General features: G+C 56.2%; 1 protein-coding gene across 2 annotated transcripts in view; it reads left to right on the forward strand.

Annotated features, from left to right (window-relative positions):
- The window catches only part of ZBTB46 (zinc finger and BTB domain containing 46), a 64031-nt gene that overhangs the window by 38635 nt on the left and 6734 nt on the right, over window positions 1–18662 (forward strand). Inside the window, exons 3-4 of one of the 2 annotated variants that reach the window (XM_045794499.2) lie at window positions 112–396; window positions 17863–18038. In XM_045794499.2, the coding sequence (XP_045650455.1) occupies window positions 112–396; window positions 17863–18038 (461 nt within the window). Of the gene's footprint in view, window positions 1–111; window positions 397–4745; window positions 13234–17862; window positions 18039–18662 lie in introns of those variants that run through there. The other variant, XM_045794508.2, reaches the window with a different exon arrangement.

Raw genomic sequence — 18662 nt, forward strand, 5'->3', positions numbered from 1 at the left:
GCGTCGGCTGGCAGGACGGACCGGCAGCTGGGTGTCAGGAAGCTCGTCCCTCATGTGCCCACTTCCCTCTTGGAGAGTCTTCAGCTGACCTGCGTGTGTTTCCTCTCCCAGGTGCGGACTTGACTGTCACCGAAGCCAGCAGCTCCGACAGCCGCGGGGAGAGGGCTGAGCTCTTCGGCCACGTGGACGAGGGTCTCCTGGGAGGAGAAGCCAGCTACCTGGGCCCGCCCCTGACGCCGGAGAAGGAGGAAGCTCTGCACCAGGCCACCGCCGTGGCCAACCTGCGGGCGGCCCTCCTGAGCAAGAACAGCTTGCTGTCTCTCAAGGCGGACGTGCTGGGGGACGACAGCTCCCTGCTGCTGGACTACCTGCCCAAAGGCGCCCACTCCCTGTCCCGTAAGTGCTGGAAGGAGCGCCGGGGGGAGATGAGGCAGCGGGGGAGGGGGGCGTGTCCGTCGGGACCTGTGCTGTGGGGCGTCTGGCTGCACTGGCTGCGGGTCGCTCAGGAGGCTGTGCCTGCATGGCCCACGTGCCGGTGGACACGGTGCTCCGTGTGTGGTTGTTAGGGCAACAGCAAGTGTTTGTTCGAACGTGTCACACTGAAATGGAGGCATCTGAGCCAGCAGCCTTGTCGAGCTTATAAGTGCGGGGCCTGGAAGCGGGAGCCCCGGGTGAGTCAGGAAGGGGGGCCGGACGAGGGCCCTGTGCGCAGGGATAGGCGCGGGCTCCCTCTGCTGGCCCTCGTCCCCGCCTTTGTGCCCGTTCCCTGGCAGTGGGAGCGACGTGCGCATATCCTTGCTTTGTTTCCGCTAGATAATGCCCGTTGCATGCGAGCGTTCTGAAAGGAGTTGGGTGTTGTTACTGCTTAAGTGTCTCCAGCCGAATTCCAGTGATCCGGGAGCAAATGACAGACTAACCCGAGAAACGGCGGAAGGTGCGGCCGAGCAGTCCAGCAGCGGGCTCCCGGGGACTGTCTTCCCCCGACAAGACACAGGGTGTCTGCCCTTGACCTCTAAGGGCCTGTGAGCCCGCTGGGCGCCAGCCCAGGAGTGAGCCACAGATGCCCTGAAGATCCGTTCTGGGGACGTGTGTGGACGTGGCGGTCGCCTGCACGGGGTCTCTGGCCGTCCAAGGAGGGACGTGCTGTTTGGCTGGTGCTCACCGTGGGTGCCGGAGGGAGCGAGGTGTGGGGGGCACACCCCACAATGGGAGGCCCCGAGTGCAGAGGGGTGCCGCGGGTGTGAGTGTGTGGGTGGGCCGGAGTGGCAGCCAGTGTGGACGCAGCGGTTTCCCGACTACCGCGGAGGAAGGAAAGCCGGCTCCTGTGTTGGGGATTGGGGACGTGCATCCTTGTTTTCATTTTTACTCTAATTTAAAAAAAAAAAAAAACAGTGTTTTTACAACTTTGTTTTCATGAGCGCTGAAATACCCTAAGTTTCTGTGTTGGAGCGATGACGTGTGCTTATGGCCAATAAAGATGCAAGTGGGAGCAATGCTTCTGTTTCTTCATTTCCCGGCACGTCGTCAAGAGCCCAGGCCGCCGTCCGAGCAGCCTGACGCCGTGCTCGGTTCCCGGACTTGGCTGTGAAGTTGGACCGATGCTGGGTGCTTGTGGACGCGCTGCTTGGCTTTGGGCGTGCTTTAAAGACTGTTGGGGCCTCATTGCCCCGTCCGAAAATGCATCACACTGCTGTTGTGGGTTTAGGACAGAGTAGTGTCTGTGAGCCCTTGAACGCGTGCTCCCAAACGTGGGTCCCGCCCCACCTCCCATCAGACCTTGTGCCGCCGGCCGAGACCGCTGGGCCTGAGCGATCCCAGGGCACCGGGGGTCGACTGGGCAGGTTTGTGCCTCTCTTGGGGATGCAACCAGGAGTTTGTGGCTGTGTGGAGAGGTGGGGCTCGCTCGTTCGGCGCCCCCGTAACACTCCTAATGCACGTCTGAGCGCCACGCGTCATGGGCCGCGGGCGGGCCAGACCAGTGCCCGCCTCGGCCGTCACGGGTGACTTTGGAGCGAGGGGTGATTTTCGGTACTTTTCACTTGTCTTCCGTCTGCCAGCCTTTGCCTCCAGTGTGGGCTGGTCCGAAAGGCCTTTGGTGCGTTGTGCTGGGAACCGTGCTGGACCGGGTCTAGACCCCGCTCCTGGTGCAGCACCGCCGGCCACCCCTGCTGGGCCCCTCTGTCTGGGCCCCTCCCCGGGACCCCAGGCCCTTCTGCAGCAGGTCTCACACCGGAGCGAAGCCGCAGGGCTGGCTGTCCTGGGTGGGCTTCTCTCCTCGAGCTTCCTCTTCGAGTGTGGGCCACTGGACGTGTGTTGACCCATCTTGACGTTGGGCGTGCTCTGGACACGTGTGATTGTCAGACTCTTCCCAGTTTGCAGGGAGTGGGGGGAGCTGGGAAGTAGAGTCCTCTCCTGTTTACTTTTAGTACATCTGTGACTAATTCCGGGTCAAGTCACCCGGTGGGTTTTGGTATTTTGTTATTCCTGTGATGTTTTAACCTCCTTACTTTTAGTATTCTAAATTTCCCATTTTTTCTTGTAAGAACCTACCAGAGGCAGAGGGGCCAGAGAACTTGGTGGGAAAATGGGTTATTTAAAAATACTATTTTCTGACATCCTAAATAAAGTCTGTCTGTTTCCAGGTATATACTAAAATGAAGAATGAAAATATCCAGATAAAAACTCTGTTTCCCAAAACATTGTGGTCACCCGCCATCGTAGCTGCCCCCCTTCCCCCGTCCCTGGTGGGCCGCCTCTTGGAGTCAGGCAGACAGAGGCTGAGCTGCCGTCCTGTGGCGAAGATGTGGTTGTGGCAAGCGGTCCGGACGCCTGCTGCGGAGACGTTTGTCCCCGCGGAGGCGCTATTAGCCGTGTGGCCTGAGCCACCGCCACGTATTATGAGATCGCAAGAAGGAGCCGAAGCGACTCCATTTGCTGTCCGTCCGTCCGTCTGCTCCGTGCCGCCCGGTTCACAGGCAGGTTCTCTAAGCGCTCGTGGTGAAGCGTCAGGGCCGACAGAGCCCGCGCCGGCCGCCTCTCTGCCACGACTGCTGGTTTCCAGATGGCCTCGTGGGCACGGGCAGGTTTTCCGTCCAGCTGAATGTGGTGCAGCAGGGCCTGGCTCCGGCGACTTGGTCGCACGTTTCTAGCCTCGCTCCCCACCGAGGGCTCTCCTGCTTTGTTGGGCGGGGACCCTCCCCCTCGTGCTCACCACCGTTACAATTTTCGGAGTGCCCCAAATTGCATCTCCATCCCAGCAGGCGTGGGCTCGTCGTCGGAGAAACGGGAAGATGCGTTATTTAATGGGAAGCAGCTCTCGCGGAGGGCGCGCGGTGTGGGGGCTCCCGAGGCCTGTCGCGATTCTGCCGGTCTTCCTGAGGCGGGGAGTATTGTGGGGCACAAACGTGGTCTGCTCGTGGCAGTTTTGCGAAAGAGAGGGATGACGGTTTGCAGGTGTTTAAATTCAGGGGTTGTGCAGGCGGTGCTCAAGCCGCGATGAGCAGCCGGCATTCACCTTTCCGGATGGTCCGGAACCTTCTAGGGAAGGTCTGATGGTCTAATCACATGGGCTTGGCTCTTAGATTCAGCACATGGTTTCTTTCCAGATCCACGGTCTTCAACTGATTAAAGAACCTTTTGTACTTTTTATTTTGATTTGGCTTAACTTGATTCTCTTACTTTTATTACGTTTCCAGTGGTAGGTGAGGACCCTGCCTGTTCTCAGTCACTGTTCAATGATTGGAAACCATGAAAAGCCTTCGCCGTGGCTTAACACGTGGCTCTGTTTTACGAGTTGTATTTGTGAGTGTGCGTGGATCTGGGTGGGACCTTGACATGGGCTTCGCCTTCTTGGACCCTCGAGAAATGCCTCACGCACCTGGGTCGCTGCTTGATTTCCCGGGAACAAAGGGAAGGGAAGCCGGCTCTCTGTGGGTCCAGGAGGGTGAGTGTCTCGTAAAGGTGCCACGTCCTTCCAACATCCGAGGTAACTCCGACCCGAAAAGCGTCATCCCTGGTTATTGTCGCTGTTGACTCGTAGACACTACTTTTGAAAAAGAGTTGAGGCTCTCCCCTAAGTCACAGCTGGTGCTGTCCTGTCTGACTAGAACAATGTGCCGAGTTCTCTCCTGCTCTTCACAGGGAGGGAATGCTCGAAAGATCCTGGGGGAGCAGTGGCGGGGGCTCTCTGTCCCTTCCTGACCCTTGTGTCCACGGGCTGGCCCGGACGTCCAGGAGCACTTTGCAGGAAACAGCTGAGCTGATTTCTGTTCTGATTGTGGATTAAAGATGATTTCTTACCGTGTGTGAAAAATCTGGATCGACACTAGAATTTTAAACAACTTTTTGCAAAAGCGCGTTGGATGATGTCACTACACTTTTAGATAAATAGCCAGCTCAACACATCTTGGAGTGTTTTCCAGAAGATCATTTCCCAAGGCCACAGGTGTGCGCGTGCTCCGTGTTCTTACGTGTCCTCACTTTCCGTGCTAGAACCCTCTGTCGTAATCATTTTGCATCTGGGAGAGAGACCCCCACCCCAAACAAGTCACATGCGGAGACCCCTGCTGTTTGGGGGTGGCGAGCGGATAAAAATACCCAAACGCCCACCTCCAGCAAGACCCAGGCTTTGCCCCACGGCTGCGCTCCCCTCACAGCAGCAAGACCAAGCACGGCACTTCTGGAACTCCGCAGCAAGCCCGCCCCGTGGTGTTCCCGTGGGTGACACTCGTTTCCTGTGTCCCCAGGGCCTGGCACCAGCCCGACTCACTCTTGGGGGGATGCTGATGGCAGAGCAGAAGCCCCTCCCTCTGGCCCCTCCACCCTCCACTCAGAGCCCGGGATGCCCACTCTGGTGAACGGCCAGGCCAAGCCCAGGACAGCACTGCCCCCCCCAGCCCAGGTAAGACGTGAGAGTGGCCGCCACGTCGCGGGCAGCCCGATCAGCTGCCCGTCCAGCAGCACGCACGTGCGCTAAACTCTGCGTGCACTCAGGGGCGTCCCCGGCACGGGTCTGGTGTGTCCCTGGTGTGTCCTTGGGCGCGCTCAGGGGTCATAACGAGCTTCCGTGCTAGACGCCGTTGTGCACACTCTCTCTTCTCCATGCTCAGCCAGCCAGGTGGGGAGCACCCAGCTTCTGCAACAGTAACTGTTACTCCGTTACATGGAGTTAAGTTGGTTATATGTGTCCACTCGTGTCTGCACAGTCGACACACAGTGTTACGTGACTTTCAGGTGACAGCTGTGCCCAGCACGGTGCACCTGCCGTCTGTCACCGCACACCATTGACTGTGCTCCCTGTGCCGTGCTTCTCGTTGTCCGTGTTTATAGAATATAAACGTGTATTTAGATAAATCGAAATAGTAGTATGCTTTTATATTTACGAGATTGCTCTGAGGAGTTTCTCCCCTCGCGGAAAGACGTTCGGTTCGGACGGCAACAGGTTCAGGACGCCTGCGCTGGTCTTGAGGCGGCTTTGCAGGCAGTGCTGGGTGGTTGTGTGACGATCACAGATGAAGGGCCTCTGGGGCCTCAGGAAGGTCACGCAGAACAATCTCCTTCCTGTTCCTGGGGCAGAGGGTTGTTTATAAAAGAAAGGTCTGTTAGGTCTGTTTGTCTCCCTGAAGAAAAATAAATCTTTAAGAAGAGCTTAACCACATATTTTGGACTTTGAAATTAATTAAATGATTCCTACGTGGTCTTTTCCAACAAGGTGGTTTTGGTGGGAGACGTTGTGTTCTGTTAACGAGGATTTTGCTGTGGGTGTCCGTCCATTGAGAATTAACGGGAGCCTCTCTCCCAGATGTGGGACAGGTTGTCCTCGTGGTGACAGGACAGGGGCCTGGCACGAGGTGGTGTCATCGCCTCCTGAACACCTGTAACTTGTCTGTCTCTTGTTCTAGATCGATGCCCCTTGACACCTGGAGCCCTGGGCTTGACAGCGAGGCCTCCTCTGGAGTTGGCCCCGGCTGGCACCTGGGTGGGTCTCTGTGGGGGCCGAGGGCCTGCCCAGGATGCCTGGGGCCTTCTTCCCGCATGCGGCGTGGCCAGTGCCCCTCCCCAGGCCTGATGGGCTCACGCAGAGCTCCGACAGCCTTACCGTGAAGTCAGCAAAGGAGCTGCGAGGGAAACACTATGGAAGCAGATGCCTGTGCTGCGTAGGATAGCTTCGAGGCTGGAGAGGCTTGGCCTGACACCTCTGTCTGCGTGGGAACAGACGTCTCCACGTGCCTCTCTGCTGCGGCCAGGCCTGGGGTTCCGGTTCGGTGGCCACTGGGTGATGGCAGAACCACGTCAGGTGGGGGCAGCTGCCGGGAGCTGGGACTAGGTGTTGGCGTGTACTTAAAAGCTGGCGCTTCTTGAATCCTTGGCGGAGGCCTCTCAGGGCCCCTTGGTGGGCCCGCGGGACAGGTGTGTCTCCAGCCTCCCGGCGAGGGCTTGTGTTCACCAGGACCCTGTAGGATTGCCAGCTGTGGGGGCAGAAAAGCAGGTCCCCATCCCTGGAAAAAGGAGCCAAGTAGCTCCAACCCCATTCTATCTGGAAAAACCCACGGACAAAGCCTAGCCGCGATGTGCTTGATATGTGTGTCGCAGGGCATGTCTCCCAAGGCGACAGCGTTGGTGGAGAATTACTGAAGCTCTGCGTCTTTTCAGAAAGAGCACCTTGTGTTTGCTCTTGTCCACCTTCATTGGGCGTGTCAGGTTCCGTGTCTGCTTATGCACACGGAGCAGGTGGCTGTGGTGTGGTGGGATGTCAGGACCCCGAGGCTCACGTTTGCCATGCAGCACGTGGTTTCCTAGGAAGGAAGCAGGCTGTGCCGTTCCAGCATCTGGAATCGGCAGAGGCAGATGTGGGTTGGTTTCTGGGAGAGAGGTCCTTCCCCGTGAGTCTGACAGGCAGCCCCCCACCCTCTCCAGGCCACACCCTGCCCGTGGCTGTGGCTGGGTGTGGCCTAGGAGCAGTCTCAGCTGCCCCTGCCATGACCATTTGCTGCAGGCTTTACCATTAAGCAAGTTCTGAAGACGGAGAAAAACCGTTTTCAGAGAGGCTTAGGGTATCGTTGCCAACGTGTTGAAAGACCAGTCAGTGCAGGTCACCCTTCCAAGAGATCCAGTGTCTCGTGGCTTTAAGTAAGTCCCCATCTGCTTTTGAATGGTCACGATGGGCTCTTTGAGCTGTGAGGTCTCAGAGATTTCATGTCTCAGTGTGGGCATACCGTGGCAGAGGTGGCCTGTGTAGACATCTGCATTCTGGGTTCACTGGGTGGGGACACAGAGGCCCTGTGGCTGCTTTTCCTTTTATTTGCTCACTTGGCTTTCCCCGGGTGCTGGAGTGTGGACCAGCGGGCTCACAAGGGCACCGGCACTGGGGGTGTCGGTCTGTGCTGTTGTACCGAAAGGCTTTTGTTGACATGTTAAGGCCGTTGTGGCGCCTGGCTGGCTCAGTCGGTAGAGCACGCAGTTCTTGATGTCGGGGTTGTGAGTTCAAGCCCCACTTTGGGTATGGAGATTGCTTAAAAATTTTTTTAAAAATTTAAAAATATTTTAAAACAATTAAAACATTTCAGACGGGTTCCATAGTACCTGCAAGAAACAGGTTTGTAAAAAGAAAAAAGAAAGAAGGAGGCTGTGGTAGGTGGTCCAACGGGAAGGGGCGCACGAAACTCTTTCAGAATGGATAGCTGTCTGGTTTGGTTCGTACATCTCACACTGTGTCCCGTAAAACTGGGCGGCCGTCTAACGTGGAATTTTCAGCAGGTGTATTTAGAGATGTAATCTGTTATATTTTGTTGAATTTCTCATTGAAATGTTGTGGCTCATGATTGATTTCAGAGAGTTTTTTTCAAAAACTTCTCAATATGTGACATTAATCTCTCTTGAACACAGAGAATTTCAGTGATAAGAGGCTGTCCCTTGGGTGTATTTACGGCACAAAACATGCTCCACATCCGTGTTCACTTTGTGCCTTTCCGTGTCCCTGCCGTGTTCGCACGGTAGCCAACGAGAGACGCCAGAGATTCGGTGTTGCGTGTGTGTGCATGAAATGAAGACTGCTGCCCACTTAGGGACATTAACTTACTAACTTAGATTGCATTTAAAATATGGGGTCGGGGGGCGCCCGGCTGGCCCAGTCGGTGGAGCACGCGACTCTTGGTCTTGGGGTCGTGAGTCCACGCCCCACGTTGGGTGTCGTGTTTACCAACCCCCCCAAAAACAACCCCCAAACTTAAATGATCTAGTGTTGAGTATTGTTGGTCTTGCACTGGCACGGAACTCAGGCGCTAGGGAGAAGTCATTGAGTTATTTTAAAGAAAACACTTGAAAACTTTCTGAACTCCTAGTTTCAACCATGACAGCTTGTATCGGGCTTACTCTCCAGGCAGAATCGACTTGAGAATCTGGCCAGCACACACACACACACACACACACACACACACACACACACCCTGGAGACTGACCAGCATAGGTGGGACTCGAAGGGCTGTGCTTTCACCCCAGATGTGTTTCCGGCCTATTTCCCAAACCTGGAGCAGGAAACAGGCGACGTACAGAACAGCAGGGTGCTCTGTGGCAAGGGGATGGAGGACGTCCTTCAGGGCACCGAAGGTGGCTGGGGACGGAGGAGAAAATCTCAGAAAGCAAGAAGCCACAGAGACGGAACCCCCAAATCTGCACGCGAGCCCTCTCAGCTTCTGAGGCCTCCACAGGGCAACACTCCAGAGTCCCAGCGAAAACAGCCGTGGCACGGAGAGAAGCAGAGCAGAGCTTTCCACAGCAGCGTGGCTCTGGGGCACAGAGGGGGCCGTTCAAGCCCAGGGAGGGTCAAGGAGACAAGGGAGACAGCCCAGGGGCGGCAGCAGTCACCCCAGTTGGAGGAGCGTGCGACTCTTCGTCTCGGGGTCGTGAGTTCCAGCCCCACGTTGCGTACAGAGATTATGTAAATAAATACAACTTAAAAACGACAAAACAAGGGAGACACCTGGGCTTTCAGCAGAGACCCTGGAGGGGTCACACCTTGAAGTGAGGGTCAGTCCCTCAGAGTGAGACCCAAGCCGAATTCGACCGCCCCGACGGCAACGGGAGTGAAGCCCCGCAGCGGGACGGTAACCCTCCCGAGTCTGTCTGCTCAGCAGAAGCAGCAGCAGCAACGACACAAGAGCCTGACTGTCTTCGGAAGAGTGGCAGCCTGTGAAGTGCCACCGCGGTCCTTGCCACGCCCTGCATCTCATAAACGCAGAGCCTGAGCCTGAATCCCAGCCGGGAAAGCAGACGGGAAGACACCCGGTACTGACACATTCAAGGAACATTCTGGAAATGAACATACAATGTCTGAAGTTAAGAAGTCATTCCTAGTCGAACAGTGGTCTGGATACGACCTACGATAGGGTTAGTGAACTGGAAGAATGGAAATGTCCGTGCTGAAGCTCATAGGAAAGAAACACAAGAGGGGCGCCTGGGGGGCTCCGTCGGTGCAGCGTCTGCCTTCGGCTCAGGTCGTGATCTCAGGGTCCTGGGATCGAGTCCCGCGTTGGGCTCCTTGCTCCGCGGGGAGCCTGCTTCTCCCTCTGCCTCTGCCGCTCCCCGTGCTTGTGCTCTCTCTGTCTCTCACTCTCTGTCAAACAAATAAATAAAATCTTTTTTTTTTTAAAAAAGGAAAACAAAAGAATGGAAAAAAGCAAAGAGACACATGAAGCTGGGTGAAAGTGTGTAATGCATGTGTAATTGGATTTCCTGAGGACAGAGGCAGAAACGGGGCCGTTCAGTTTCCCGAAGCTGAAGAGAGTTGCCGTCCTGCAGATTCACGGAGCTCCGGAAACCCCGAGCAGAATGAACACCAAACAGAAAATGGTATCTGGGCACATGACCTTCAAACTACTGGAAACCAACGACAAAAAGAAGAGTCTTAAAAGCAGCCAGTGGAGGAAGACACTGCTTCCCGGGGAGCCAGACAGAGTCAGCAGAGTCCCAGGGAGGCCGCACACCTGCCACGGTGTTCTTCACAGAGGGGCCGAGTGGAGACGTGTCGTCCACGCACACAGACGGGGAACGCGCGGCCCCCCAACCACGTGCGGAAGTGGCCGTGCGAGTGGCAGGAAAGCATCGCGATCATTGAAAACTACATTTAGAGTTTCCTACGGGGTTTTTAACAGAGATCAGAGTATAACGCAAGACGCTAACAGCGCAAAGGGTCTGGGATGGAGGAGCTTGACTGTTGAAGGCTTCCGGCGTCCTTCGTGAAGTTGCGTGAATAGCGGCAGAAATCGGAGAGCGCGGCTCAAGGGCTTATGAAGAGAAAACATAGAATCTACTTAACTCTCTTGAAATAAGGCAAGTAGGGAGGGATAAAGGACGAAAAGAAAACAAATATTAAGGTGGTAGATTTCACCCGGCTGTGTCCATTATTGCACATGGACTAAACCCTCCGATAAAAAGATGAAAAAATCTGCTTTGAAAAAACTTTACTGTTTGTAGGTGATGTCATTCATAAATAAAAATACAGAAAGTGTTAAAACGAAAAAATAAATAAGATAAACCGGGGAGGGGCGCCTGGGGGGCTCCGTCGGTGAAGTGTTTGCCTTCGGCTCATGTCATGATCTCAGGGTCCTGGGTTCGAGTCCCCCATTGGGCTCCCTGCTCCATGGGGGGAGTCTGCTTCTCCCTCTGTCTCTGCCCCCCTGCTCGTGCTCTCACTCACGTGGGCTTTCTCTCTCAAATGAATAAATTTTAAAAAATTTTAAAAAAGATAAACCAAGGAAACCCCTAAATGAAGTTTTTAATCTTAATATCAGAGTAAACTGAAGAGTTATTACTCGAGGGACCTCACATAATGATGGAGTCAGTTCCGTAGGAAATGTAACGGGTCTAAACGTGCATATGCTTAATTTTAAACTACAGGACATAAAAGTTGACCGCAGTCAAATGAGAAGACGAATCCACGTTACGGTGGGGAATTTTTGACACATTTGCTCCGTGATCGATGGGATAGCAGACAGATATCAGTGAGGATGGAGAAGATCTGAGCGGCTTCCAGATGTTGAATGACCCCGAATTTCTGTAACAAGCTCATCTAGTCACAAGGTTTTATTCTCTTCCTTGACTCAACTTGCGACTTTGTGTAGACGTGTCCCGTCTGTGCTCAGAGAGGCTGACCTGTAACAAGGAGTAACTAATTTGAAATTTACACGGAGTCAGTGCAGTTTTCCGATGCCCTTGAAAACATTGACAGTGTGAAGATCTCGCAGCTGCAACGCAGATCTCACCAGAATCAGCGTCTTCTCTGAGCCCAGTCAAATCATGATTTTTAAAAAATCAACAGCAAAAAGATACGGGAAATATCCCCCAAATGTTTGGAAATCAAACAACATGCTTTTAAATAATGCACGAGTCAAGGAATAAGTCACAATGGAAATGATAAAATATTTTCCACTGAGTGACGTGAAAAGAGAGCCCATCAGGACCCACAGGACGCAGGTGAAGTTGGCAGAAGGACCTCGTGCCTGCAGCTGCACTTAGTCTGATTCTGGGTCAAGAAATGAGGAAAAGGGTAGCAAATTAAACCGAAAGTAAGCAGGAGGTGTGCACGAAAGAGAGGATGTCCGTGAAGTCGAAAGCAGACATCGGTAGAACGGGGAAGAAAGCCGAACAGATTAACACGAGCTCCCGAGTTCCTATCAGAGGTGACCAGTGTGAACAGAAGACAGTGCTAAATGTAGATAAAAGGTATGAAAAGGAGATCACCACCGAGATCCTGTAGATGTTAGAACAATAAGAAAGTAGTGGGAACAGTTTATGCCAACACATTTGAGAAGTTGGGGTAAACGTCAAATTCCTTACGACACAGCCAGACCGGGAGCCGGGAGGCGGGAGGCACAGCACGGAGGGCCAGGGGATGCTCGGCTTTGCTGGGAAAGCGTGCACAGGGGCCCGGATTGCGGCTTCCTCGGGACCGAAGGGACCATGTGGGTAGTCCAGAGCAAGGGGGCTTAGGGTGGCCGGTTGACTGACTTCAGTGGCTCCACGGCGTGGGGACCACCCCTGGTTGTCTGGTGCTGGGGTGAATAAGGCAGCCTGATAGTTGGCTTGCATGTGGAACGCATAGTTGCAGGAAAGCTATGTATTAGCTTGGAATTGGCCGACCCTGGGAGGGCTCTCCCGGGGCCCCCGACGTGTAAGCATCAGGACACAGGGGGAAGGCGTGGCTGTCACAGACAGCTGGGCAAGAGGGCGGTGGAAGAGGCTACCTGACCCACGGACCACGGAGTTGCAGGAATCGGCAGGCGAGCCGACCACAGCGTAGTCTGAACAGACCATGGGCACCCCTGCCGTGCGCGGGGGTGCCTCTGCTGGTCACCACGGCCGGACAGGCTTTTCAGTATGTGGTTCCGAGTGAGCTGGACGTCGAGGAGAAAACGAATCTTGACTTCTTACTCACACCAAGCACAAAAATTAATTTGGGATGGATCATAAACCTAATTATAAGAAGTAAAAGGTTTTGCAGAAGAAGACCTAGAACGATAGCTTCATGACCTTGGTGGTAGTTTCTTAAGCAGGTCGTGGAGAGCACTCGATAGAGAGGACATCATTAAAATTATTAATTTCTCCACTAGGATACCTTTAAGAGCATAAAAGGGCCAGTCACAGGCTAGAGAGAATGTTTGCAATAAATATATCTGACTAAAGAGTCATATTCAGAATACATATAACTTCAAAAATGTAAGAAAGAGGCAACTCAGTGACTCAAGGAAGAGACGAGCAAGCACTTTACCAGTGGCCCAGTGTCTTCAGGGGACGGGAAACGCAGACGACAGCCTCATGGAACGGCAGGGCGGGAGCGCAGAGAAGACCAGCTGGGACGCTCCTGCATGGCTGGAGGGAATGTAAATTGGTGCGGCCACGAGGAACGCCACGTGGCCACATCTACCAAAATGAAACGTACAAGGACCCTGTGGCCCAGACCTTCCTCTCCAGGTGTACGTGCAACAGACACGAGAGCCCTGTTCAGCGGAAGACGTGTCTGAGAGCCATCTGAGCACCGCGCTCCATCAGGTCGGGTGCCCCTCAGCGCGGGGTCGTGGGGTCGCGGGGTCGGACCTTGGAATACCACCCAGCAGCAAACTAGAGCAAGCCACTGCTCCAGGCAGCCACGTGGGGACTTTCGCAGACTGTGTTGAGGGACTAAAGCCGACCCCGAGTGTACGATCCCACAAGGACCAAGACCTGAAGCAAATGTATGTGGTGGAGGGCAGGGCAGTCATTGCCTGGGGGGGGGGGTATAGACTGGGGGGGCCAGGGGGCGCCTTCGGGGTGCTGGGACGCGCAGAGTCCTGATGTCCGTGCAGACGTGAACATTCACCGAGCCGTGCGCGTAAGTCGGCTGTATGCGCTTCCTGGAAGGTTAGGAAACCGTCAGGAGATGGTTTGGACGCGTCAGCACTTCACTATATTCTGACACAAAGTAATTGACAGCCTAGTAAACTTGTAAACGGAAAAACGAAGTGGGGTTCATGTTTGGATCCATTTCTCGAATGCACTTGAAGTGCAGTCTTTTGGAAATGGCGGTGGGAGGAAGGATAAAAATCCAGGTGGTTGTAAAGACTCGCGTGCCCTTCTTGAGGAAGCTCCCCTGTGCCGCTGTCCGCAACCTGCAAATCCCATTTGCATCACTAGCGGTTCCTTGGAGGCTTTGACGTTATCGCGAAATCGTTCCAGAACGTTGGCTCGTGTGGCGGCTCTTACGGCAGGTCCGAATCTCCCGCGGGGCTGCGAGGGGCAGGGGGGTCAAGGACAGGTGGCCGCGGGCAGTGTTCCTGTACATACATTTCTGCAGAATTATAGTCCATGTTACTGGGCTGCTCATTCTGCACAATCCGGCTTCTGGATCCTAAGCTCACTGCTTGTGCTGGAGCGCTGGATACCAGGCATGGAGTTCAGGGGTTCGGACAGGTTGGCAGAGAGCATCTGTTTCAGTTGAATAGGATTTGTGCTTTCTCGTTATTTCAATGACTCACCATCAGTGGGGAGTCTGCTTCTCCCTCTCCCTCTGCTCTCCCTGCTTGTGTGCTCTCTCTCTGTCAAAAAAAAGAGAGAGAGACAGAAGAGGAGAGACAGAGACACAGAGGAGAAGCCACACGAGGGAGGCACAGATGGGAAGATGTGGCCACAAGCCCAGGACTCCCGACCCCCAGGAGTTGGAAGGGGCTGGAAGGACCCCCGCCCTGGAGCCTCCCGGGGGAGCGCAGCCCTGCGACGCCGGGGTCTCAGACTCTGGCTTCCCAGCCGTGACAGGGTAGATTTTTGTTGCCTTCAGCTGCCCCGTTCGTGGTGTTCCCGCAGAGGCAGGAAACTAACATAATAAGAAAACACCGTCATCATCACAGGGTGACTTCAGAAAGTGTGCGTTGTAAGTGCCTGTAGCCGCGTGCGGGCTGTTCCCGGTCGGCATGCCCGGGTTCCGGGAGGGTCCCTAGCGACAAGCCACACTCACGCCGGCACATTCTAGATTATTTTTCTAGGGAAAAAAATGCAGCACTTCTGCACAGAGATCAATTTTTTTTTCCACGTGGAAGTCTGAGTTGTTAAATACAGAAGGCTAGAATACATAATTCAGCATTTTAACTTTCATGTTTATAGAAGCAGAATAGAAGCCATGAATAAATACATTCTCAAAAAAAGGTTGTTTTAAATAAAATAACGTAAGAGTTCATTTCCTCTTTTCCTTCTCCATCCCAGAGTGGGTGGTGCATTTGCTTTATTTGGTGATCAGATGAAAAGCGGGATCACCGTGCCTCAGAGAGCCACCAGTGTGGAGTGGGGGTGGAGAGCCGGTGACGCGGGCCCCGCCCAGCCTGGGCTTCAGGGTGGCATGGCTACCTCAGGACGAGCATGAGGTTTTCCTCCTTGGGGATCGATTGCCAGCTGTGATTGGCACGACCAGACAGACGCACGTGCCCTGTGGCTCAGAGCTCCTCGTGCGCGTCCCCATGTCAAGTGTGCCGGGTGCTCGGCCTTCCCTGTCTCCGGTCCTGCCGTGGGGGTGCTGGAGCCCCTCGCCTGGGACCGCAGCCTGAGCCGCATCCGGCAACCCCCCCCCCCCGCCCCCGCCCCAGCTCGAGGCCCTCCCTTAGGAGTGGCGGCTCCTCTCTGGCTGCAGGTACCGCCCAGAAACTCTGCTGCAGCTCTCTTCCCCAGCCGGGGCCCAGGCTTGCCGAGCACGAGCACGTATGGCGACAGCGGGGACCACGTCCATCACACCCGGTATGGCTCCGGGCGTCCTCCCTGCACCTCGGCCCTAGGGCCAGCAGATGGGACAGCTGCGCGGGGGGCAGCTTGGCCTGCGCCCCTTCTCAGAGTTTGGAAGGTGACCAGCGGCGAGCGGACCCTTTAGTAGGGACCTGGCGGACTCATTGTTCATGGCGGCCGGCAACAGAAACGGCTTGGATGTTCCCAGCGGGGTCTCCACTCGGTCAGCCTGGACCCCTCAAACACGCGTGGACTACGTGCAGGGGTGGTGTGGACAGGCCACCGCGTGTTAGTGGGATGTGTTCCGTGTAACATCCTAATTCCAGTCTGTAATTTACGCATAGAAAAGAGACTCCAAGGACCGATGGTTCGCTGTTAACGAGGCGATCCTCGTGGGTGGGATGCGGGTGTTTTCCACGGCTCCTGCCTGCTGTCGCGTGCCTTCTGTGTTCTCTACGATCTTCTGGTTTTACCGTCTCCCCACAGCTGCACCTTCCCTCCCAGCCCCAGCTCCCCCCGTGCACACGCACGCACACACATGCATACGTGCCCACGTGCAAGCAGACGCACGTGAAAAGCTCCCAGTTGTAAGCAAATGCTTTGCTCCTTTGGACAGGACTGAGGTTTCTGAGAGAGGTGTGGGGGGATGTGGCAACCCTTTTATGCGCATAGAAACCACGAGGCCAGCGGGTGGCCAGGCTCCGGGCAGTGCTGTCCTTGTGAACTGTGATTAAGTCCGCACAGCCTAGTGTTGGGGCTGTCATGGCCTGAGGATGGAGAGAGGTCGTCCTGGGAGTGTGTCCCTGTGTGGACCGACTCTCACCCCGGGGCCCAGAGCTCTCGGGCCCACGGTGGGAGGACGGGGCTCACAGCATCGCTCGTGGATGGTCTCGCTGGAAAATAAAGGCCCTTTAAGGGTCCTTGGGAGAAACACTAGAGAGAGAGAGAGAGCAGAGACTGCTTTGGGGTCCCTGGCTGGCTCAGTCAGCGGAGCGTGTGATGGTCCATCTCGGGGCTGTGAGTTCGAGCCCCACGGTGGGCATAGAACAGAGAGCAACACTTAGTGTCTCCCCACATTTAAGCAGGCGTGTGTTAGGAGCAGAGGTGCAGGGGTGAGGACCAGCTCAGCACGGGGGAGTACAGGGCCAGTGTGCCTGATGCTGCTCAGCCCCGTTGGTGTCCTTTCCATGGTGACGTGCCCGTGGCTGGGGTGTGACCAGCAGGATGAAATTGGGGGCCATGGGCATGGCTCACGGAGATGGCAGTGAGGGTCCCTGCTTCTGGGTGGCATGGTGGGTGGCCCAGGGTTGTGAGGACAGAGGTGGTCATCCTTCCAGCAGACTGTCTGCTTCCCTCCAGCAAGAGGGGCCCAGGCTCTGAGTCGCCTCAGTTTTCCTGGGTCGTGCTGTCTTGGGCTGTGTCACTTTGGGGCATTTGTTTTCTTTTCTGCCTCCTTCTGGGCACCTCCAGGGGCAGTGGTGACTGTGGCCAGGACCTGCCACACTTGGACATTTGGTAGGGGTCTCAGGACCCAGCAGAAGACTGACTGGCTGACGGTGTCGACATCCCTTCTGGGGTTCATTCCAGCAACCTGACTTTGGCCTGGGCCAGTGTTCTTGACTGTGGGGACCCTTGGTCTGTCTTCGGGGTGCTGGTGCCCTGTGCAGCTGGTCAGGTGCTGTCCAGGTTGTGGGGTGGTGTGTGGCCCGGGAAGCTGCATCTAGACAGGCGTGCACCACCAGGCTCCTTGCACAGCAGGAAGCGAGATGTCAGGACCTGGCTGCTTCCAGCAATCCCGGTGCAGTCTGGGATGACTGCTTTCAGGCCTTCAGGTTAATGGGGCTCCTGGGTGGATGCTGTGCATGGTCCGGAGGGGGCGACTGTGGTGCCGAGGGCACACTCCGGATAAGCTGCCAGTACCCAGGGCCCAGTGGAGCCCTGCATGGTGGGGCTGGTGCATGGGACCCCAACCCCCTTGACTACCACCAGGAGACCACCTGACATGTGGAGCGAGACGCCTCTGAGGATGTGGCCGCATCCTGGCGTGGAATGCAGCCCCCGCAGTGACCTCGAGCTGGCCCCGGGGATGACCCCTCAGGGGCCCATGGCATCACTGTCTGAAATGTGGGCAGAACGGCCGGCCGAGCCACACCTCGAGGCAGGGGCCCCTCGGCGATCCTGTTGCATGTTGGGGGCTGACCAGGCCTCTCGCTCAGCCGCGTCCACTAGTTGCTTAGGCAGCACCTTCCCTCCGGGCAGAGTAAGAGGCAAAGCCGCCGGCCTGCAGGTGTTTGGAGGGGGCGGCTCAGCCCTGCGGCCCCCGGGCTCCAGCAGCCTGTGGCCACGCGCAGAGCTGCGGGCTGGGGACAGAACCCCGGCTTTGCGTGTCTTTACAGCTCTGTTCTCTGTTAGGCGGACCTCGCCGTGTCTCGGAGGCTGATGTGTAAGATAGTGGCTGTGTCCGGGACGTGTTTGCTGGAAGCAGTGGCCTCTGACCTTCGGCCCCGGCAGAGCGCGGGCCCCGGGCCTGGGCGTGCGGGCCCTCGGTGGGGGCCTCTGGGCAGGGGCAGGGGCTTGCTGGGCCGGGCGGGCTGCACACTGACTTGCAGGACCGCTGTCTTTCAGTCAACGAGTTCACGGTGATCAGGAAGAAGTTCAAGTGCCCCTACTGCAGCTTCTCGGCCATGCACCAGTGCATCCTCAAGCGGCATATGCGCTCCCACACGGGGGAGCGGCCCTACCCCTGCGAGATCTGCGGCAAGAAGTTCACGCGGCGGGAGCACATGAAGCGGCACACGCTGGTGAGTGGGGTGGGGTTGTGAGTGGGGCTCTGGTTCAGCGTGGGGGTCAGCGTGGGTTGTCGTGGGTCATCATAGGGTCGTCACAGGGTCAGCACAGGGTTGGCGTGGGATCAGCGTGGGTTGTCACAGGGTTAGCATGTCAGCATGGGGTCCGGGTAGGTCGTCACAGGGTCAGCGTGGGTCATCACAGGGTCAGCACAAGGTCAGCATGGGGTCAGCATGGGTCATCACAGGGTCAACATGGGGCGGGCATGGGGTCAGCATAGGTCATCACAGGGTCGGCACAGGGTCGGCATGGGGTCAGCGTGGGTCATCACGGGGTCAGCATGGGATGGGCATGGGGTCAGCATGGGTCGTCACAGGGTCAGCATGGGGTCAGTGTGGGTCATCACAGGGTCAGCATGGGGTTGGCGTGGGGTCAGCATGGGTCAGCACAGGGTCAGCACAGGGTGGGCATAGGGTGGGTATGGGGTCAGTGTGGGTCATCAGAGAGTCAACATGGGGTCAGCATGGGTCATCACAGGGTCAGCATGGGGTCAGCATGGGGTCACCATGGGGTCAGCATGAGTCATAACAGGGTCAGCACGGGGTGGGCTTTGGGTCAGCATGGGTCAGCACAGGGTC

The sequence above is a fragment of the Ursus americanus genome, chromosome 22 (genome assembly GCF_024610735.1).
Source record: "Ursus americanus isolate L20-20 chromosome 22, mUrsAme1.1.p, whole genome shotgun sequence".
NCBI classification, from domain to species: Eukaryota; Metazoa; Chordata; class Mammalia; order Carnivora; family Ursidae; genus Ursus; species Ursus americanus.